Consider the following 18,803-nt stretch of genomic DNA (forward strand, 5'->3'; position numbering starts at 1 on the left):
TTGGAGTATAATTGCTTTACAATGGTGTGTTAGTTTCTGCTGTATAACAAAGTGAATCAGCTATACATATACATGTATCCCCATACTCCTCCCTCTTGCATCTCCCTCCCACCCTCCCTATCCCACCCCTCTAGGTGGTCACAAAGCACCGAGCTGATCTCCCTGTGCTATGCGGCTGCTTCCCATTAGCTATCTGTTTTACATTTGGTAGTATATATAAGTCCATGCCAATCTCTCACTTTGTCTCAGCTTACCCTTCCCCCTCCCCGTGTCCTCAAGTCCATTCTCTACATCTGCGTTTTTATTCCTGTCCTGCCCCTAGGTTCTTCAGAACCATTTTTTTTCTTTAGATTCCATATATATGTGTTAGCATATGGTATTTGTCTATCTCTTTCTGACTTACTTCACTCTATATGACAGACTCTAGGTCCATCCACCTCACTACAAATAACTCAATTTCATTTCTTTTTATGGCTGAGTAATATTCCATTGTATATGTGTTCCACGTCTTCTTTATCCATTCATCCGATGATGGACACTTAGGTTGCTTCCATGTCCTGGCTATTGTAAATAGAGCTGCAGTGAACGTTGTGGTACATGACTCTTTTTGAATTATGGTTTTCTCAGGGTATATGCCCAGTAGTGGAATTGCTGGGTCGTATGGTAGTTCTTTTTTAGTTTTTTAAGGAACCTCCATACTGTTCTCCATAGTGGCTGTATCAATTTACATTCCCACTAACAGTGCAAGAGGGTTCCCTTTTCTCCACACCCTCTCCAGCATTTATTGTTTCTAGATTTTTTGATGATGGCCATTCTGACCAGTGTGAGATGATATCTCATTGTAGTTTTGATTTGCATTTCTCTAATGATTACAGATGTTGAGCATTCTTTCATGTGTTTGTTGGCAATCTGTATATCTTCTTTGGAGAAATGTCTATTTAGGTCTTCTGCCCATTTTTTGATTGTGTTTTTTTTTTCCTTGATATTGAACATTTATTTATTTATTTTTGGCCACGTGGCTTGTGGGATCTTAGTTCCCTGACCGTGAATTGAACCTGCGCTCCCTGCAGTGGAAGCGTGAAGTTCTAACCACTGGACTGCCTGTTAAGCATTTTTTATGCTTAAACATTTTCCCTGTTAAGAATTTTTGCATATATATTCATGAGGGATATTGTTGTGTGTGTGTGTGTGTTGTTTGTGTATATACACACATATACACACGTATATGTGCATGTATATATGTGTATATATATATATTTTTTACTATGTACATATATATGTATATTTTACAATCTTTCCAGGTTTTGTTATCAGTGTAATAATAGCTTCATAAGTGATTTAGGAAGTGTTCTCTTCTGTTTTCTGGAAGAGATTGTGTAGCATGGTGTTAACTCTTCGTTACATGTTTGGTAGAATTCTTCAGTGAAACTATCTGGGCCTTGAGATTTTTTTCAGGAGTTTTAAAATATGAATTCAGTTTCCTTAATAATTGTAGGATTTTTCAAATGATGTATTTCGTAGAGGGTGAGTTGTGGCAGTTTGTGTTTTTTGAGGAATTGGTCCATTTTGTCTACGTTTTCAATTTTATGTGTGTAGAATTATTCACAGCATTCTCTTATTATCCTTTCGATGTCTGCAGGGGCTATAGTGATATCTCCTATTTCAATCCTGATATTGGTAATTTGTGTCTTCTCTCATTTTTACTCTGTCAGTCTTGCTAAAAGTTAGTCAATTTTATTGATCCTTTAAAAGAACCAGGTGTTTGTTTCATTTATTTTTTTCTATTGTTTTCTGTTTTTATTTCATTTATTTCTGCTCTTTATTATCTCCTTCCTCTGCTTGCATTGTGACTAATTTGTTCTTCTAGCTCTCGAGGTGGAAAGTTAAATTAATGATTTGAGATTTTTTCCTCTTCCCTTTCATAAATGTATGCATTTATTGTTATAAATTTCTCTCTCTGAAATGCTTCAGCTGTGTTCCAGAAAGTTTTATAATTTTGTGTTTCATTTTCACTCAATTCAATGTATTTTAAAAATTTTTCCTCTTTGACCCATTTATTATGTAGAAGTATGTTATTTCATTTCCAAGAATTTAGAGAGCTTTCTGTTATCTTTTTATTATTGATTGCTAGTTTGATTCCACTGTGGTCAGAGAAAACTCTTTGTATGATTTGTTGAGGACTTTTTTATGGCCCAGGATGTGGTTTTTCATGGTATATATTCTTTGGGAACTTGAGAAGAATGTGTATTCTACTGTTGTTGGATGGAGTATTCTATAAATGTTAATTAGATATTATTGGTTGATGGTGTTGTTGAGTTCTCTATCCTTGATTTTCTGTCTACTTCCATCCGTTGTTGAGAGAGGGGTGTGGAAGTCTCCACCTACCTGTGTATTTGTCTAGACAACTTCTCCTTTTAGTACTGTCAGGTTTTTTTTGTTTTTGTTTTTTGCAGTTGTATTTGGTGTATACACATTTAGAATTGCTATGTCTTCTCGGTGGACTTCCTCTTTTATCATTATATAATGTCCTTGTCTGTCTCTGGTGATTTTCTTTACAGTGAGGTCCACTTTATCTGACATTAATATGGTCACAGCTGCTTTCTTTTGATTTGTATTTCTGTGATATATCATTTTCTGTCCTTTACTTTCAACCTGCTGATACTGTTGTATTTGAAATTAGTTTCTTATGGCTGCATTCAGTTGAGTAATATTCTTTAATCCACTCTGCCAGTCCCTGTCTTTTAATTGATGTAGTTAGATTTTTAACTTTAATGTAACTATTGATATTTAGGGTCTTAAATCTGCCATTTAATTTTTTGTTTTCTGCTTTTTTTACCATGAAATATTTTGTCTTCACATCTATGAGGTATTAGTGATCATATTTTTTAACTAATTGCAAAGTTAGTGAATAAAAAATTCAGTGAATGAAATTCACTGAATTCATATTAAATATTCCTGACATCAGTTCATGCAGTGAGCTATCCATTCATCCATCCTTTTAAGAGACATTTACTAAACCTCTACTTTGGGCCAGTCATTGTCATATGAAACATTACTTTTTCAGATATGTCTCTTCTCTTTTAGTTCTTTAGTAGTGTATTTGTTTCCTGTGGTACTGCAGTAAATTACCACAAACTGGATGGCTTAAAACAACAGAAATGTATTCTGTCACAGTTCTGGAAGTCAAAAGTCTGAAATCAGTATCCACTGAGTCGAAATCAAGGCATCAGCAGGGCTCTAGGGGAGAATCTGTTTGTCTCTTTCAGCTTCTGGTGGTTGTCAGCATTCTCTGGCTGTGGCAGCATCACTCCAGTCTCTGCTTTGTGGTCAAATTGCCTCCTGTTCTGTCTTTTCCCCCGAATGTCTCTTTTAAGGGCACTTGTTATTGGGTTTATAGCCTACTGGGATAATCCATGATGATCTCTTTATCTCAAGATCCTTTTTTAAAAAAAATTTATTATTTTTTTATACAGCAGGTTCTTATTAGTCATCCATTTTATACATATTAGCGTACACATGTCAATCCCAATCTCCCAATTCATCACACCACCACCCCACCCCCCTGCCGCTTTCTCCGCTTGGTGTCCATACGTTTGTTCTCTACATCTGTGTCTCTATTTCTGCCTTGCAAACTGGTTCATCTGTACCATTTTTCTAGGTTCCACATATATGTGTTAATATACGATATTTGTTTTTCTCTTTCTGACTTCCTTCACTCTGTATGACAGTCTCTAGGTCCATCTACACCTCTACAAATGACCCAATTTTGTTACTTTTTATGGCTGAGTAATATTCCATTGTATATATGTGCCACATCTTCTTTATCCATTCATCTGTCGATGGGCATTTAGGTTGCTTCCATGTCCTGGCTATTGTAAATAGTGCTGCAGTGAACATTGGGGTGCATGTGTCTTTTTGAATTGTGGTTTTCTCTGGGTATGTGCCCAGTATCAATTTACATTCCCACCAACAGTGCAAGAGGGTTCCCTTTTCTCCACACCCTCTGCAGCATTTACTGTTTGTAGATTTTCTGATGATGTCCATTCTAACAGTGTGAGGTGATACCTCATTCTAGTTTTGATTTACATTTCTCTTTAAGATCCTTTTTCAAATTAAGATAATATTCACAATTTCCAGGATTAGGGTGTAGCCATGTTTTTTGGGGGGGCCACCATTCAATCCACTACAAGTAGTACCTTATATGCAGTTTTAATTTCCCTCTTTTGATCTTCTCCTCACCTTGGCATGGGTCTCCTGTTTCCCTCCCTTCTCTTTTCCCTCTTGATTTTGTCTTTTAAAGTATTCACTTAGAGAGTGATGAGAATAGTGGAATGATTGTGCTGACCTGTATTTCACAGCCTACCATACTGCAGCAGGGAAAAACCTTTTTTCACAGCAGGGCAGCTTCATTTAATCAGAATATGCTGCTTATTAACAGAACTTATAAAACTCTGAAGCAGGTAAATATAATACTTTAAAAATTCTTTAAAAAACCATGTTAAGGTCTTATATACCTATAATAAATAATTCCATTTGAAGAGTTAAGTAAAAATAATTTTAGTTAAGGTAAATAAATATTACGGCATCAGTAATTAGCATTTAAATTGGTATCAGTTAAGGGTAGGTGGAATTCCCCTCTGAGGCGGTGCCACATTTACTAACATCTTTTATATATATTTCAAGTACTTGCACCACTTACGTTGGTTAGCTTATGTTTTAAAAACAAATAATTTGTTTGCATGGAAGTGGTTTTTTGGAAGAATCAGAACACTTTTTCTGAGGTATTTAGGCCACTAGAGTATCACAGATTATTTTAGTAAAACCTTAGTGACCTAATGAATATTCTGTCAAAAAGGTACCATATAAATATACCCTACTGACTTTTAAGAATATAGACTATATCGTTAAGTTTCTGGCGACTCAATCTAGTGCAATAGGTAGTTTCATTGTCCTAGAAGAAAGTTGTATGATTCTGCTGTAGTTGATTTTGTTGCTGTCCCTGCTGTTGTTATGATTATTACTATTTTACCATATTGAAACTTATCATTTATATTTTTATAAAGTATAGCAAACTGGCAGGTCACAGGAAAAAATAAGGTAGAATTTTAAAGTAACTAATAATGGTCTCAAAATTTTTAGACTTTGGCAAGATGTGTGTGTAGATAGAGAATCTTGTTTTAGCATAAGCATAATTAATATCTTCATGCCTTTGTTATAAGATTGACTTAAAAAGCCAGAAATTTCAGTTCTGGCTTTATTTGTATATCTAGGTGATGTGTTTAAAGTTTAAAACTGTCAGAAGTCTGAGTGTTCGTTATTAAAAAGCAGTTGTTTTGAAGTTAATCCCTGCTTTTTATAATGTAAATTATAATTACAAATTTTAAATTTGTGTTTTCTTTGTAAGTGCTGGTCAAGATATCCAAGGAACAAGCGTGATTGCAAATCTTCCATTTCTGATGCGACAGAACCCTGCTGAGACACTTCGGAGAATCTTGCCAAAAGTCAGAGTAAGTTGCTGTGAAATAAGATTTGAATTCACCGTTTTTTTCCCAGTAGTACATTGTCATTGTCAGGAGAGATTTTCAGAGCTTTTGATGGCTGATCTTTTGTACCTAATCCTTGAGTGGAGGAAGTATTATGATAAACATTTTGAATTATGTTGAAAATATTTAAGGAAATTAGCTGATGGAAATGGAGAAATCTAGATCTTAAACTGTAAAGATTTCGTTAATCATTTTCTCAGTAGAGACATTATAATGTTTTCAGTAGCTCAAAAAGAATCTTAGTCTTATAAAATCATAGCTATCTTATTTGGTATTCTGTTGACTTAAATATATATTAATAGTATTTCTAGAACATTTATAATATAGTTTAACTGATAGTCCTAATAATCACCGTGGTGCCTGCTAAAGATTGAATTGTGGCCATTGCAGTTTTAGTTTTATATTTAATTGCTTCCTAAATTCCTTCAGAATTAGTTTTCCTGCCATAAACAAAATATTTGATCTACTAGAACTTTCTTTTCTCTGACTATTTAATATTTACTCATTATTAATATATAATATTAAATACATGCTATTTATTATTTATTTGTACCATATGCAAAGTGCTGTTCTTTATTAGAACTTGAATGAACAGAACAGATGATGTCTTTGTGTCTTCAGGGAGCTTACAATACTAATGGGGTCAGGGAGGTTACCTACTAACGGGGATTCTATTTGCTAATAGTGAGTTTTGTAGACTTTGCTTTGGCTTTCTGTTTGGTTTAACTTTTTTATAATTTTTAAATTAATTTATATGTGTTTAAAATACTGTAATTATTAGTGTGTCCTTGGGTTTTATTTTTAGGCATATATGGCATGTTTCCAGTGACGTAGATCAGGGATATACCACGTTATTTTTATAAGATGTCCACATTTCTATGCAGGCGATATGGATTTTTTTTTTTTTTTTTTTTTTTTTTTACTGATTACAGTGGTGAATTGAGAAGATGTTTATTTTAGTATCACGTGTGATTCAAAAGTGAATGAAGCTTTTTCATGTCTGTTTTTCCCAAATCATTCCATAATTTCAATGGAATTAAGTCTACACAGTCTAGGTTTAATTTCACATTCAACTGAAGCGATATTAACTGACCTAAGCTTGTTAGCATGTCACCTGGGAGTACCAGTTAAACAGTAGTAGAAGGGAACAGGTGGTTAGGTCGTCTTAACTAAGGAGTTATTGTACATAAGCAAATGAAATTTAAAGCTAAAAGTATTGAGCACGGTGTACACTCTGTGTTGAGCAGGCTAAATCCAGACCCCAGGCCGCGTACTGCAAGTTAAAAGTTTCATAAAGCAAGAGTAAAAGATGAAGGATAGACAGTAGTGAGCTTTAGGTGGTCTCTAACTTATTTTGAAAAAAATCCTTTGCTAATGAGTTCACAATAAAGTTAACTAAATAATAACTCCTGAGAAATCTTGATTTCATGGGAATGTATAAAGGATATTATATACTCACATATAGAGCATATTTATACAAAGAACCAAATGTCTCTGCAGAAACTATATAACTGAGTTAGAGAGGGCAAGATTTTATTAAGCTTTTAAAGTTATTAAGTTTAATTCATAATGCAGAAGATTAACTGAAGAAAGGGATGTAAAGAAAATGTATACTAATGAATACATACTAAGAAAATCTTAGTAGCAGCTATTTATGTAGGATTCTCATTTATTTTGCCCTGTACTAAAAAAGGTAGAAAACAGCCCCAGATTAGATTCTATGTCAGGAAGACATAAAGACTGTGGAAAACAATTAAAGAACAAGCATAGGAGAGTATTTAATTGTGTGATTCTGATTTATGTAAAAATGCTGAAGAATTAAGCAAATGGGAAACACTTCTTTATGGGGGCAATAATAATGATTTTATAGAGGGTTTAATATAAAATGTAGGCAGCTAAACATTTAAGCAACCCCACATCAAATTCTAAAACCTATGAGCAAATCATTTAAAATCATAGTATTCAGATACTATTAAGACTTGTTGGTACTCACAGAACCTTCTTTTATTCTGCCTTGCTTCTGTGAGTGGTTACTTCCAACTGATAAAAGTATGACAAAAATTGCACATAGCCACTTTATTCACTCTTGCCATGGCCATAATGTCTTAGCTAATTTTATAAAAAAAGCAATCTTGTGTCTCAAAATGAGCATTTAGTAATAACGGCCTTCTCATTCATTCATTCATAAAAATTTACTGAGTACCTCCCGTGTGCCAGGTTCTAAGCACTGAGAAAACAGAGGTGAGCAAAACAGAGAACTCACCCCCAAGGACGTTTCCAGAGGGGGAAACAGACACTAAACAAGTGAGTGAGTGTAAAGAACAGGATCAAGTGAGGGGGCCATTGGGAGAGTTGGGAAAGTGGGAGGACACTGGCTATGCTTTGGGAGGTTAAGGACAAGGACACATCTTTGAGGAACTGAAAACTGAAGGGATAGGAGGAAACAGCCATTTGAGTAGTCAGGAATGAGTGGTCCAGGCAGAGAGAGCAGGAAGAGTTTGGTGGAACTGCGAGAGGTAAGCGTGGTTGGAGTCCAGTGGGTGGGGGTGGGTTGTGAATCGAAGAGAGGGCAGTGACGGAGCATATGCAAGTGTTGCTCTTTCCTAGGACAGTGGAGAGCCACTGAAGACTTTAAGCAGGGCGGTGACTTATCTCACGGACATGCTACAATGATCATTTGCTAATTGTGTGGAGGGTGGATTGGAGCAGGAGTTGGGAAGCTGCAGCATGAGGGCGGCTAATTAGGACAATAGAGTGGTGGATACATCCAAGATGCATTTATTGGGAGAGAATAGACTACATAATGGATCAGATGTGGAAAGCGAGGGATGACTTCCAGATTATTTCTGGCTTGAGCTTCCGTATGGTTCTGCTGGTTTTGAGTGTCTTGGTTGATAATTTATTAAATCGATGGGGAAAAATAGTTTGAATACGCTCCAGTGCTAACCTTCAGTGAATGGTTTATTTTTAGAGACTTTAAAGACATGAATAATAATTATTTTATGTAAGAAGTTAATCATTGCCCAGATTCTTTCCATATTTATAACAGTAGTATAAGCTGCTTTTAGAACTCCTGCTGTACCTTCTCTTTACCTTAAAGAACATCAGATAAAGTGATGGAGATATTTCTGGGCTTATGTATTATAAAAATTCACCAAACAAGATGTTTTTGATTCTGTTTTTGTGGGGTTTTTTTATTTGTATTTTATATTTACAATAATGAATTGACTGAAAAATGGTTTAAAAAATAGGTTGCTATTTTCACTGTTTTAGAGATGAAGGAATTTAAGGTTAAAAATAAAGTGGCAGAAAGAGAGGCAGGATTAGAACTGAGCTAACCCACAGTATTTCTTCAGTTTACTTTCTAAGTTATATCTAAGTGGATGACAAAGGATAGTGCAGTTAGATCACTCATCTCAAGGTTAATTTAAATAAGAGTTCAGAAAGGAAATATTTTGACCTCCAATTTAAATTCTCTATCTAATTCTAGATATGAGACACTTCTGAATATACAGTTGACTCTTGAACAGCACAGGTTTGAACTGGTTGGGCCCATCTGTGCTTGGACTTTTTCAATACACATGTACCATTGTACTACACGATCAGAAGTTGGTTAAATCTGTGGTTACGGAACCTGGGATATGGAGGGAGGGCCGACTGTAAAGTTATATGTGGATTTCCCACTGCGTGGTGGGTTGACTCCCCTAAACTGCATTGTTCAAGGAACAACTGTAGTAGTTATATCTATTTTATATGATTTAATCCTAGGGTATCTTTTGAAAAAGAAAACAGGTTTTTTCTGTGGTCTTTATTGATTAAGTTTGAATTCTTTCCACAGTATATTAAGTTGAATTAATATTGGATGTTAGATTTGACTTGAACTTCTGGTTGTCTAGAAATGAAAGAATTTGTTTTGTCAGGATAAATTTCTAAAATACTGTCGTCCTTTATAAAATGTGAAATAGTAATGATATAATTAACCATGTAATATCAGTGACTCCTTTATAAATGAAGTGCAAAAAAAAAGTCTCTACCTGTTGAGTTATTGAATGCTGTTACTGTTTTTTCACTTATTTTGGGAACCAAAATAAGGCGTAAAATTGTCTATTAAAAAATGTGCAACGTCAGGAAGAGATAAAAATAACTGTAGGTCATTTATTGAGGTCTTACAATGTGCCAGGCACTGTACTCTCAAACATTTTACACATTTTTATCTCTCTGAATGCTCATGGCAGTTCTGTAAGGGTCACTTGATTGAGGAAGAAGCAACTTAGGTGAGTAACTTGCCCAAAGTCACAGTGCTAGCAAGTGGTATAATTAGGTTTGAATAGGGAGTCTGACTCCTGGGTCCTCTCTCTTAACTGCTATACAACCTCTTCATTAGCTCATCGGGACTGCAACAAATATGTAATATATAATTTTAGTTCCTCAGCCTGAGTCATCTCTCTTGTGGTTATTGCAAGAGGCCTCCTTACTGGACCTGTTGCTTCCCCTTTGCTCCCTGGAGCCCATTCAGCCAGAGAGATCGTTCATTTATTTATTTATTTAGCATCAATTTACGCATTACTGAGATGAATAAAATTGTATATATTTAAAGCGTACAGTGTGATGATTTAATATATGTATACATCGTGAAATGCTTACCCCAATCAAATTAATTAATACCTCCATCATCTCACATAGTTAATTTTTTTCTTCAGTGAGATCTCTTAAAGATCTTTCAGAGAGATCAGTCATATCTTTTCTTCTTGAATGAAAACTACTAAAGTGGTGTGGTAGGCAGAACAGTGGCCTCCCAAACATATCAGGTCCTAATCCCTGGAACCTGTAAATGTTACCTTATTTAGAAAAAGAGGTTTTGTAGATGTGGTTAAGGATCTTGAGACAGGGAGATTATCCTGGATTATCTGGGTGGGCCCTAAATGCCATCAGATGTATCCCTATAAGAGGAAAGCTGAGGGAGATTTGACCCAGACATGGAGGAGAAGGCAGTGTGAAGGCAGAGGCAGAGATTGCTGTGATGAGGCCACCAGCCAAGGAATGCCAGCAACTACCAGAAGCTGGAAGAGGCAAGTAACTGATTCTACCTAGTGCCTCTGGAGGGAGTGTGTCCTTGCCAACACTTTGATTTTGGCTGAGTGATACTGATTTAGGACTAATGGCCTCCAGAACTGTGAGAGAATACATTTCTGTTGTTCTAAGCCACTCAGTTTGTGCTAATTTATTATACCAACCACAGGAAAGTAATACAAGTAACTTCCCATTTCAGATAGAGTAAAACTCCTTACCATGCCCTAAAATGACCCTGACTAGCTTTCTGACCTCATCACCTACCCTTCTTTTCTCTTTCTTCCATAAGGGCAGAAGGCTTGTCAGTCTGATTTATCACTGTATCCCCAGAATCTAGAACAGTGCTTGGCAAAAACAGGCACTCAAAAATAATTTTAAAATGAGCATTGATTGAGCTTGATATTCTGAGACAATAAGTGTCTACCTGAAAGACCAGTGACACTTGATCTACTAATGGCATTTTTGGATGAGAAGTAAAAACAGGATATCAGTGGAGTGATATAATGCTGACTTACGTTTCTAGAGAGACCGTTTTGGGGGGAGGAGTGGGAGAAAGATATAAAATAGGGAAAGGATAAAAGAGACATAATTCATCAATATGAAACTTAATCATTTGAGATCAGTAGATGTGGTCTACGAATCTTTTGATTCTGAAAATATTCATTAGTTCTACTGTTATTATATTATGTTTTTCCCAATGTGATTATTTGAGCATTTTATATCTACTGAATAGAGGTAGATTTTTAAAAGTTTATTTAAAAATTTTTATAGATAGCCTTTACTATGTAAATAAATATATTTGTTACTAAAAGCTTTACTTACTTTTGAAGGTCTATTTCAAGTAGCACGGATATGTGAATAACCGATAATAATAATGTGAGGAACCCTTCCTGTGGGCCAGGCCCTGTGCTCAGTGCTTTAGACACATCCTTTTAAACCTCTTATAACAACTCCACACCATGTATTTATTCTCATTTGACAGTTGAGAAAATCTAGGCTTAAAAAATTCAGTGTTTTGACTATGATATTTTGTTGAAGCATACAATTATATAATTTATTCTTACAGTGCACCAAGGAAAAAAGATATAGTCTTAACTAAAAGAATTAAAGAGCACAAACAGATGATACAAATTGCTTTTTCCTTTGGTTTGCAGTTCAAAAATAAAAGTACCTGTCTTCCTCACTCTAGGTGATGTTTTCTGAGATAAGTTAAAAGTTAAGTTCTGAAAAAAGCACAAGAATTTTGTAAAGGCAACACAGTTATACATAATAAGCAGAACATGATGTTCCAGAACATGATGTTCCAACTCCCTACAGGTCATAAAGGGCCCGCAGTAGAGTAGGACTCTACTGACAGGCTTAGCATTGAAGGACACTCTGATGTGAAGTAAGGTGAAGAAGAAAGTGAAGTTATTCCTATAATGTCAGATTGATGGAGAAAAATCATCAGGGTCAGAATTGACCTTATGAGGAGTTTTTGCGGGATAGGAAGCATAAAATTGTGTAACTTATTCTTCCAGTTCACTAAGAAAAAAAGAAGTAGTATTAACCAAAGGAATTAGAGAGCATGGACAGATGGTATAAAATGACTCTTTCTTCTATGGTTTACAGCTGAAAAATAAAAATACATTGATCACAATGCATTTTGAAAATAATGTCTGTGTTATATCTTTTTATGTATATCCATTTGTGTTTAAGGACAAAATAGAGTAACATCATTAATTATTAGACAATAGTAGTAAATTCAGTGGAAACACTGGCTGCAAATATAGTTTTTTCTGGGCATTTATAAAAAGTTACATAAGCTAATATTCTTAATAGATCTAAAAATATTCCCTTTCAGTAAGCTAAATTCTAGTGGAGACCAGTGTTCTCACATGTGCTTCTTAGTCATTCAATCATGTTATTTTTATCCTGCCTAAGATAAAAATGAGCTGGAACTTCTGAATTTCTTAATTAGAAAATCTTTTATTTCTGTGATAACGGGACCACCGTTATCACAGAAATACTTGAATATTGTTTTCTGACTTTAGGCATTTGGATGATACAAAGGATAATTTATGGATATTTTAATTTACAATCCTTGCAAGACTCTAAAACAAAGAAGATATTCACATACTCCACTGTAATAAAGGTCTGAAATGTTTGATTTAAAACTGTATGGATTAACTAGGCTTTTGGCAGTGTGGTGAAGCGGATAGCCTAGAATATGTTCCCAAATCAGAACATCTAGAAGCTCTAGATAAAGTACCAACAAGCATTCTTTTAAATGTGTGGTTAAGCTTATAAGAGAGTAAGGAATATTCAAGGCTCAGAAGCAAAGCAATCAGTTCCACTTCTACTTAGGATATAGATGTGTGCAAGAAAACATCACTCCCATTCTAACAACAATGGCATGTTCACAAAATTCACATCATCATAACTTTTCTTGAGCCCGTCAGAAGTGGTCACAAAGCAATCAAGTGAACTGTATTCAGAAGAGCTCTCTGAGGAAAGATGGGGCACAGAGACACTGACTTTTGACAAGAGTGTAAGAGGAAGACGTGGCCACCCCAAAGAATTGTTAGAAAAAATCAGCTAAAATTTTGACAAGTTTTTAAAGTTTGATCTGTGGGCTCGCATGTCAGTTTGGAATAACTCAGAGCTGCAGACACAAGGGAACTTTGCACTCACTTGTGAGCTCTTTTCCCCAGGCCTGCTTGCCTTGGCCGGGGTAGGAGACTGGAGAGGACCTCCTCTGGTGATGCAGGTATGGTGATGATTGCTGCTGGGGAACAGGGGACACAGCACTGCCCACTTCCTCACAGTGACATGCACGGACATACAGGGGATTTCAGCAGCGGGTTGGGCACTATAAAAGAATCAAATGAAAATCCTAGAAATAAAAAAAGGATGATATCAGAGATGAAGCGTTTCTCCAACAGGGCCAACTGGGGAAAGGATCAGTGAACTTGAAGGTAGAAGTTATCTAAACAAACAAAAAGATAAAAAAGAATGAAAAAATACAAGAGAGCATTCAGTGGCTTTGAGACAGTATAAAGTGGTATAATACACGTGCAATCAAAGTCTCAGAATGTGAGAAGAGAGAACTATTTGCAGAAATAGTGGCCAAGACTTTTTTGAGATTAATCAATGACAACAAGCCAAAGACCCCAGAAGCTCAGAGGACGCCAAGCAAGGTAAATACGCACACACCGTCCGCCTAGGCACGTCATGATCAAACTGCTGAAAATGAAAAATAAGAGACAGCCTTGGGAACAGCCAGAGGCAAAAGAAACGTTAAATATAGAGGAACAAATGTGAGAATTAAGCAGCCTTATGGTCGGAAAATATGCAGGCCAGGGAGCAGTGGAATGTGTATTAAAAGTACTACAAGCAAAAGCAACAACAGCAAAAAAGGTCAACAAGAAATCTGTACCCAGTGAAAATATCTTTCAAGGATGGAGGCAAAAAACTATTTTGGTTTTAGATAAATAAATCTAAAGAATTCATTGTACTAGACTTACACTATAAGAAATGGTGAGGGAGGTTCTTTAAGGCAGACGTAATATAATACCAGATGGAAATTGGATTTACGTGAAGAAATGCAGAGCTCCAGAAGTGGTAAAAATTAAGGTAAATGTAAATGAAATAATAACAGTTCTACACAGATTCTTCCAGAAAATAGAGGATAAAGTAAGAACTTCACAAGCGATTCTAGGAGGCTAGCATTATCCTGATACCCAAATAAGACATAGACATTACAAAAAAACTATAGATGCCTATCCCTTATGAACTTAGATGCAAACATCTTTTGAAAAACAACAGATCAAATTCAGCAATATAAAAGGGCTAATACATCATGACCAATCAGGGTTTATCACAGTAACTTAGGGTTGGTTTAAAATTCAAAATCTAATCAGTATAAGTCATCATATCAACAAACTAAAACAAAACGAAAAACAAAATCTGATCATCTCAGTAGATTTAGGAAAAGCATTTGACAAAACCCAACATCATTCCTGGAGAAAAACCCCCAAACTTTATCATACTAGGAATAGATAGGAACCTCCTCTGTGAAAAACTTGCAGGTAACATCGTACTTAAAGGTGAAAAACTGAATGTTTTCCCCTAGTATCAGGAACAAGCCAAGAGTGTACACTCCTTACTGCATTTGTTCAACACTGTGCTAGGTATTGTAACCAATGCAGAAAGGCAACAGAAAGAAGTGAAAGGTATCCACATTTCAGAGAAAGAAATAAGGCTGCCTTTTTCTGTCAGATGACATTGTCATCTATGTAGCAATCTACAAAAGAAAAATATTTAGAACTGCTGAGTATGGAAAGGTTGCAGGATACAAGATATATGTACGAATAAATTGTATTTCTACACGCTAGCAATAAGCAATTGGAAATTGAAGTTTTTCTTAAACAATTAAAGTATGTAATACTTAGGGATAAATCTGATAAATGTGTTAAGACCTGTATACTGAAAACTATAGAACATTGCTGAGAGAAATAATAAAAGAACGAAGTGAACGGAGATACACCACGTTCATGGATCAGAAGATTCAATATTATTATGTCAGTTCTTCTCAGATAAATCTATATATTTAATGCAAAATAATAATTCCAGCAGGTTAGGGTTTTTTCTGTTGTAGAAAGTAAGTGAATTCTAAAATTCATATGAAAATGCAAAGGACTTAGAATAGCCAAAACAATTTTGAAAAAGAGAAAGGTGGAAGACTTTTATTACCTGATTTTGAGACCTAATATACAGCATAACAATTAAGACTATGAATACTGGTATAAAGACAAATCAGTGGGCGATACGGAGAGATTTTTTAAAAGCCCATAGATATGTTCCCAGTTGATTTTAACACAGGTACAAAGGCAATTCATTGCAGAGACGATAGTCCTTTCAACAAATAGTGCTGGGTCAGTTGAGAAAAAAGTCCATACTTTGTACCATATACAGAAGTTAACCCCAAATAGATCATAAACCTGAGTGTTAAAAACTAAAATCGTAAAAACTTCTAGAAGAAAACATAAGACTAAATCTTTGTGACCTTGGGTTACACAAAGATTTCTTTATATATATGACACTAAAAGTATGATCCATAGAAGAAAAATTTGATAAATTTGATTTCATGAAAGTGTAAAGCTTTTGCTCTTCAGAAGGCAGTTAAGAGAATGAAAAATAAGTCATGGAATGGGAGAAAATATAAATCACATACGTGATGAAGCATATGTGTTCAGAATACACAAAGAACTCTCAAGACTCAGTAATAAAACAACCCAATTTAAAAAAAGGCAAGACATTTAAACTGATACTTCACCAAAGATTTGTGGATAGCCAATAAATGAAAGATGTTCAGTATCATTAGTCATTAGATAAATGCAAATAAATTTATACACCTGTTAGAGTATATGTACTAAAGAAAACCCTGATAATACTAAGTATAGGCAAGAATGTGGAGCAACTCAAACTCTTATACACTGTTGGTGGAAATGTATCAATAAAATTGTACAACCACTTACGGAAACAGTTTAGCAGTTTCTCAGAAGTTTAAACATACACCTATTGAATCACTCAACCAGTTCACTTCTAAGGATTAAGAGAAATTAAAGCAAGTGTTTATATAAATACTTGTATATAATTGTAATAGTAATTACAACTGTAATTATTGCAGTAATATCATTGCAACTCTATTTGTAATAGCTGAAACGAAAAATAATCCACATGGCCATCAATAGGTGAATGGATAAACAAATTGTGGTATATCCATATAATATACCACAAACTAATGTTTATGTATTCTGAATCCAAGTCCTTTGTTGGTTATGTATTGAAATATCTTCTTCCACTCTGTGGTTTATCCTAATGTTTTAGATTAATTTTGTAAACAACATGTTTGGGTTTTATTTTTTATCCAATCTGACTCTGTTTTAATTAAAACATTTCATCCATTTACTTTTAATTGCATATATTATCTTACTATTTATTTGTTTTTTCTGTTTGGTGTTCTTTTTTTGTCAATTATTTCCTTGTTTTGAATTAATGAAGTGGTTTTATTACTTTACTTTACACCCCCTCCCGTTAGCTTGGAACTCTCCTTTACTTTTCCTTTGTTAGTGACCTCAGGGATTATAACGAAGACACATTACCGAAGTTTAATGTTCATTGGTATTTTTACCTTCTTTCTGATAATATGAGCTCTTATTTATGTGTTATTGTTGTCAGATATTTCAATTATTTATGTATTTCAAGACTCACAGTTATTACTGTTTTATGTAATCAATATTTATTTAGATTTACCCACATATTTGTCATTTTTTGTTGCCTGTAGTGTTTCCATTTGGAATCATTTTTCTTCTGCCTGAAGAAAAATACCCCTTAGTATTTCCTTTAGTACAAATCTGCTAGTGACAAATTCTGTTTTTCTTTTTTGGCCTGAAAATGTATTTCACATTCAGTTTTTTAAATTAATTTTTTATTGTAATGCAGTTGATTTACAGTGTTGTGTTAGTTTCTGCTATACAGCAAAGTGAGTCAGTTATACATATACATATATCCACTCTTTTTTAGATTCTATTTGCGTATAGGTCATTACAGAATATTGAATAGAGTTCCATGTGCTATACTGTAGGTTCTTATTACTTACCTATTTTATATATAGTAGTGTGTATATTTCAATCCCAATTTATCCCTTTCCCCGTTGGTAACCATAAATTTGTTTTCTACATCTGTGACTCAATTTCTGTTTTGTAAATGGGTTCATTTGTACCATTTTTCTAGATTCCACATATAAGCAATATCATATGAATTTGCCTTTCTCTGACTTACCTCACTCAGTGTGACAATCTCTAGGTCCATGCATGTCACTGCAAATGGCATTATTTTGTTCTTTTTATGGCTGAGTAATATTCCATTGTATATGTGTACCACATCTTCTTTATCCATTCCTCTGTTGATGGGCACTTAGGCTGCTTCCATGTCTTGGCTATTGTAAATAGTGCTGCAATGAACATTGAGGTGCATGTATCCTTTCAAATTATGGTTTTCTTCAGATATATGCCCAGGAGTGGGATTGCTGGATCATGTGGTAGCTCTATTTTTAGTTTTTTAAGGAATCTCCATACTGTTCTCCATAGTGGCTGTACTGATTTACCTTCCCACCAATGGTGTAGGAGGGTTCCCTTTTCTCCACACCCTCTCCAGCATTTATTGTTTACAGATTTTTTGATGATGGCCATTCTGACCGGTGTGAGGTGATACCTCATTGTAGTTTTGATTTGCATTTCTCTAATAATTAGTGATGTTGAGCATGTCTTCTTGTGCCTCTTGGCCATCTGTATGTCTTCTTTGGAGAAATGTCTCTTTAGATCTTCCACTCATTTGTTGATTGGGCTGTTTGTAAATAGATGTTTTATGAACAGGATTTTGGCCTATCTATATGGAGGTTTCTTTCTAGCACATGTATGGCTTCTTGAATCTGTGGCTTAATTTGTCAGTTTTGGAAAATTCTCGGACATTATCTTTTAAAATAATGCTCTGCTTAATCTTTTCTCTCCTTCAAGGACTCCAATTTCACATATATTTGACCTTTTAATAGTATCTTCTATGTCCTTTATCTTCTTTTCCATCCTTTTCTCTTTGTGATTCATTCTGAGTGTTATCTTGGCCCATGTTTCAGTTCACTAATTCATCTGTGTCTAAGTTGCTTTTGATTATTGTATTTTTCTGGTCTGGAATTTCTGTTTAGCTCTTGAAAAAATTCACCATATCCTTTTTAAAAAGTATCTTTGATTTTTCTGTCAAAATTCTCAATTGTATCTTTTATTCTTTTGAACCAGGGATGTATCAGAGAGCACCAATACCTGGGGCTCCTTTTGGAACTTTTCTATTTCCTGTTGCATCTTCTGGTTCTCATTCATATTATCTCTTTGTGTGCCTGGATATTATTGATTGTGTGCTTGATCTTGTCTTTGACAAATTATTCATAGAAGTGTTTGAGACCTAGGGTAATATCTTCCTCTAGAAAGGAATATGTTTTCTTCTGACAGCCATTTAACTACACTAGCAATAAAGTCTCGCTATCCAGTTTCATGAGTCAGATGACTTGAAACTGGGTTATTCTCTCTGCAAAGGCTGGGCTACTTTATTTATTTTTAAATTTTTTTAAATTTTATTTTTTTATACAGCAGGTTC

General features: G+C 34.8%; 1 protein-coding gene across 3 annotated transcripts in view; it reads left to right on the forward strand.

The window, feature by feature from the left end:
- PPP4R4 (protein phosphatase 4 regulatory subunit 4) overlaps positions 1-18,803 on the forward strand; it is a 119,621-nt gene that overhangs the window by 34,810 nt on the left and 66,008 nt on the right. For all 3 annotated transcript variants that reach the window (XM_004262365.3, XM_049706992.1, XM_049706993.1), the window contains exon 3: positions 5,405-5,507. In XM_004262365.3, coding sequence (XP_004262413.1) covers positions 5,405-5,507 — 103 coding nt within the window. The remainder of the gene's footprint in view (positions 1-5,404; positions 5,508-18,803) is intronic.

The sequence above is a fragment of the Orcinus orca genome, chromosome 2, assembly GCF_937001465.1.
Source record: "Orcinus orca chromosome 2, mOrcOrc1.1, whole genome shotgun sequence".
Classification (NCBI taxonomy): domain Eukaryota; kingdom Metazoa; phylum Chordata; class Mammalia; order Artiodactyla; family Delphinidae; genus Orcinus; species Orcinus orca.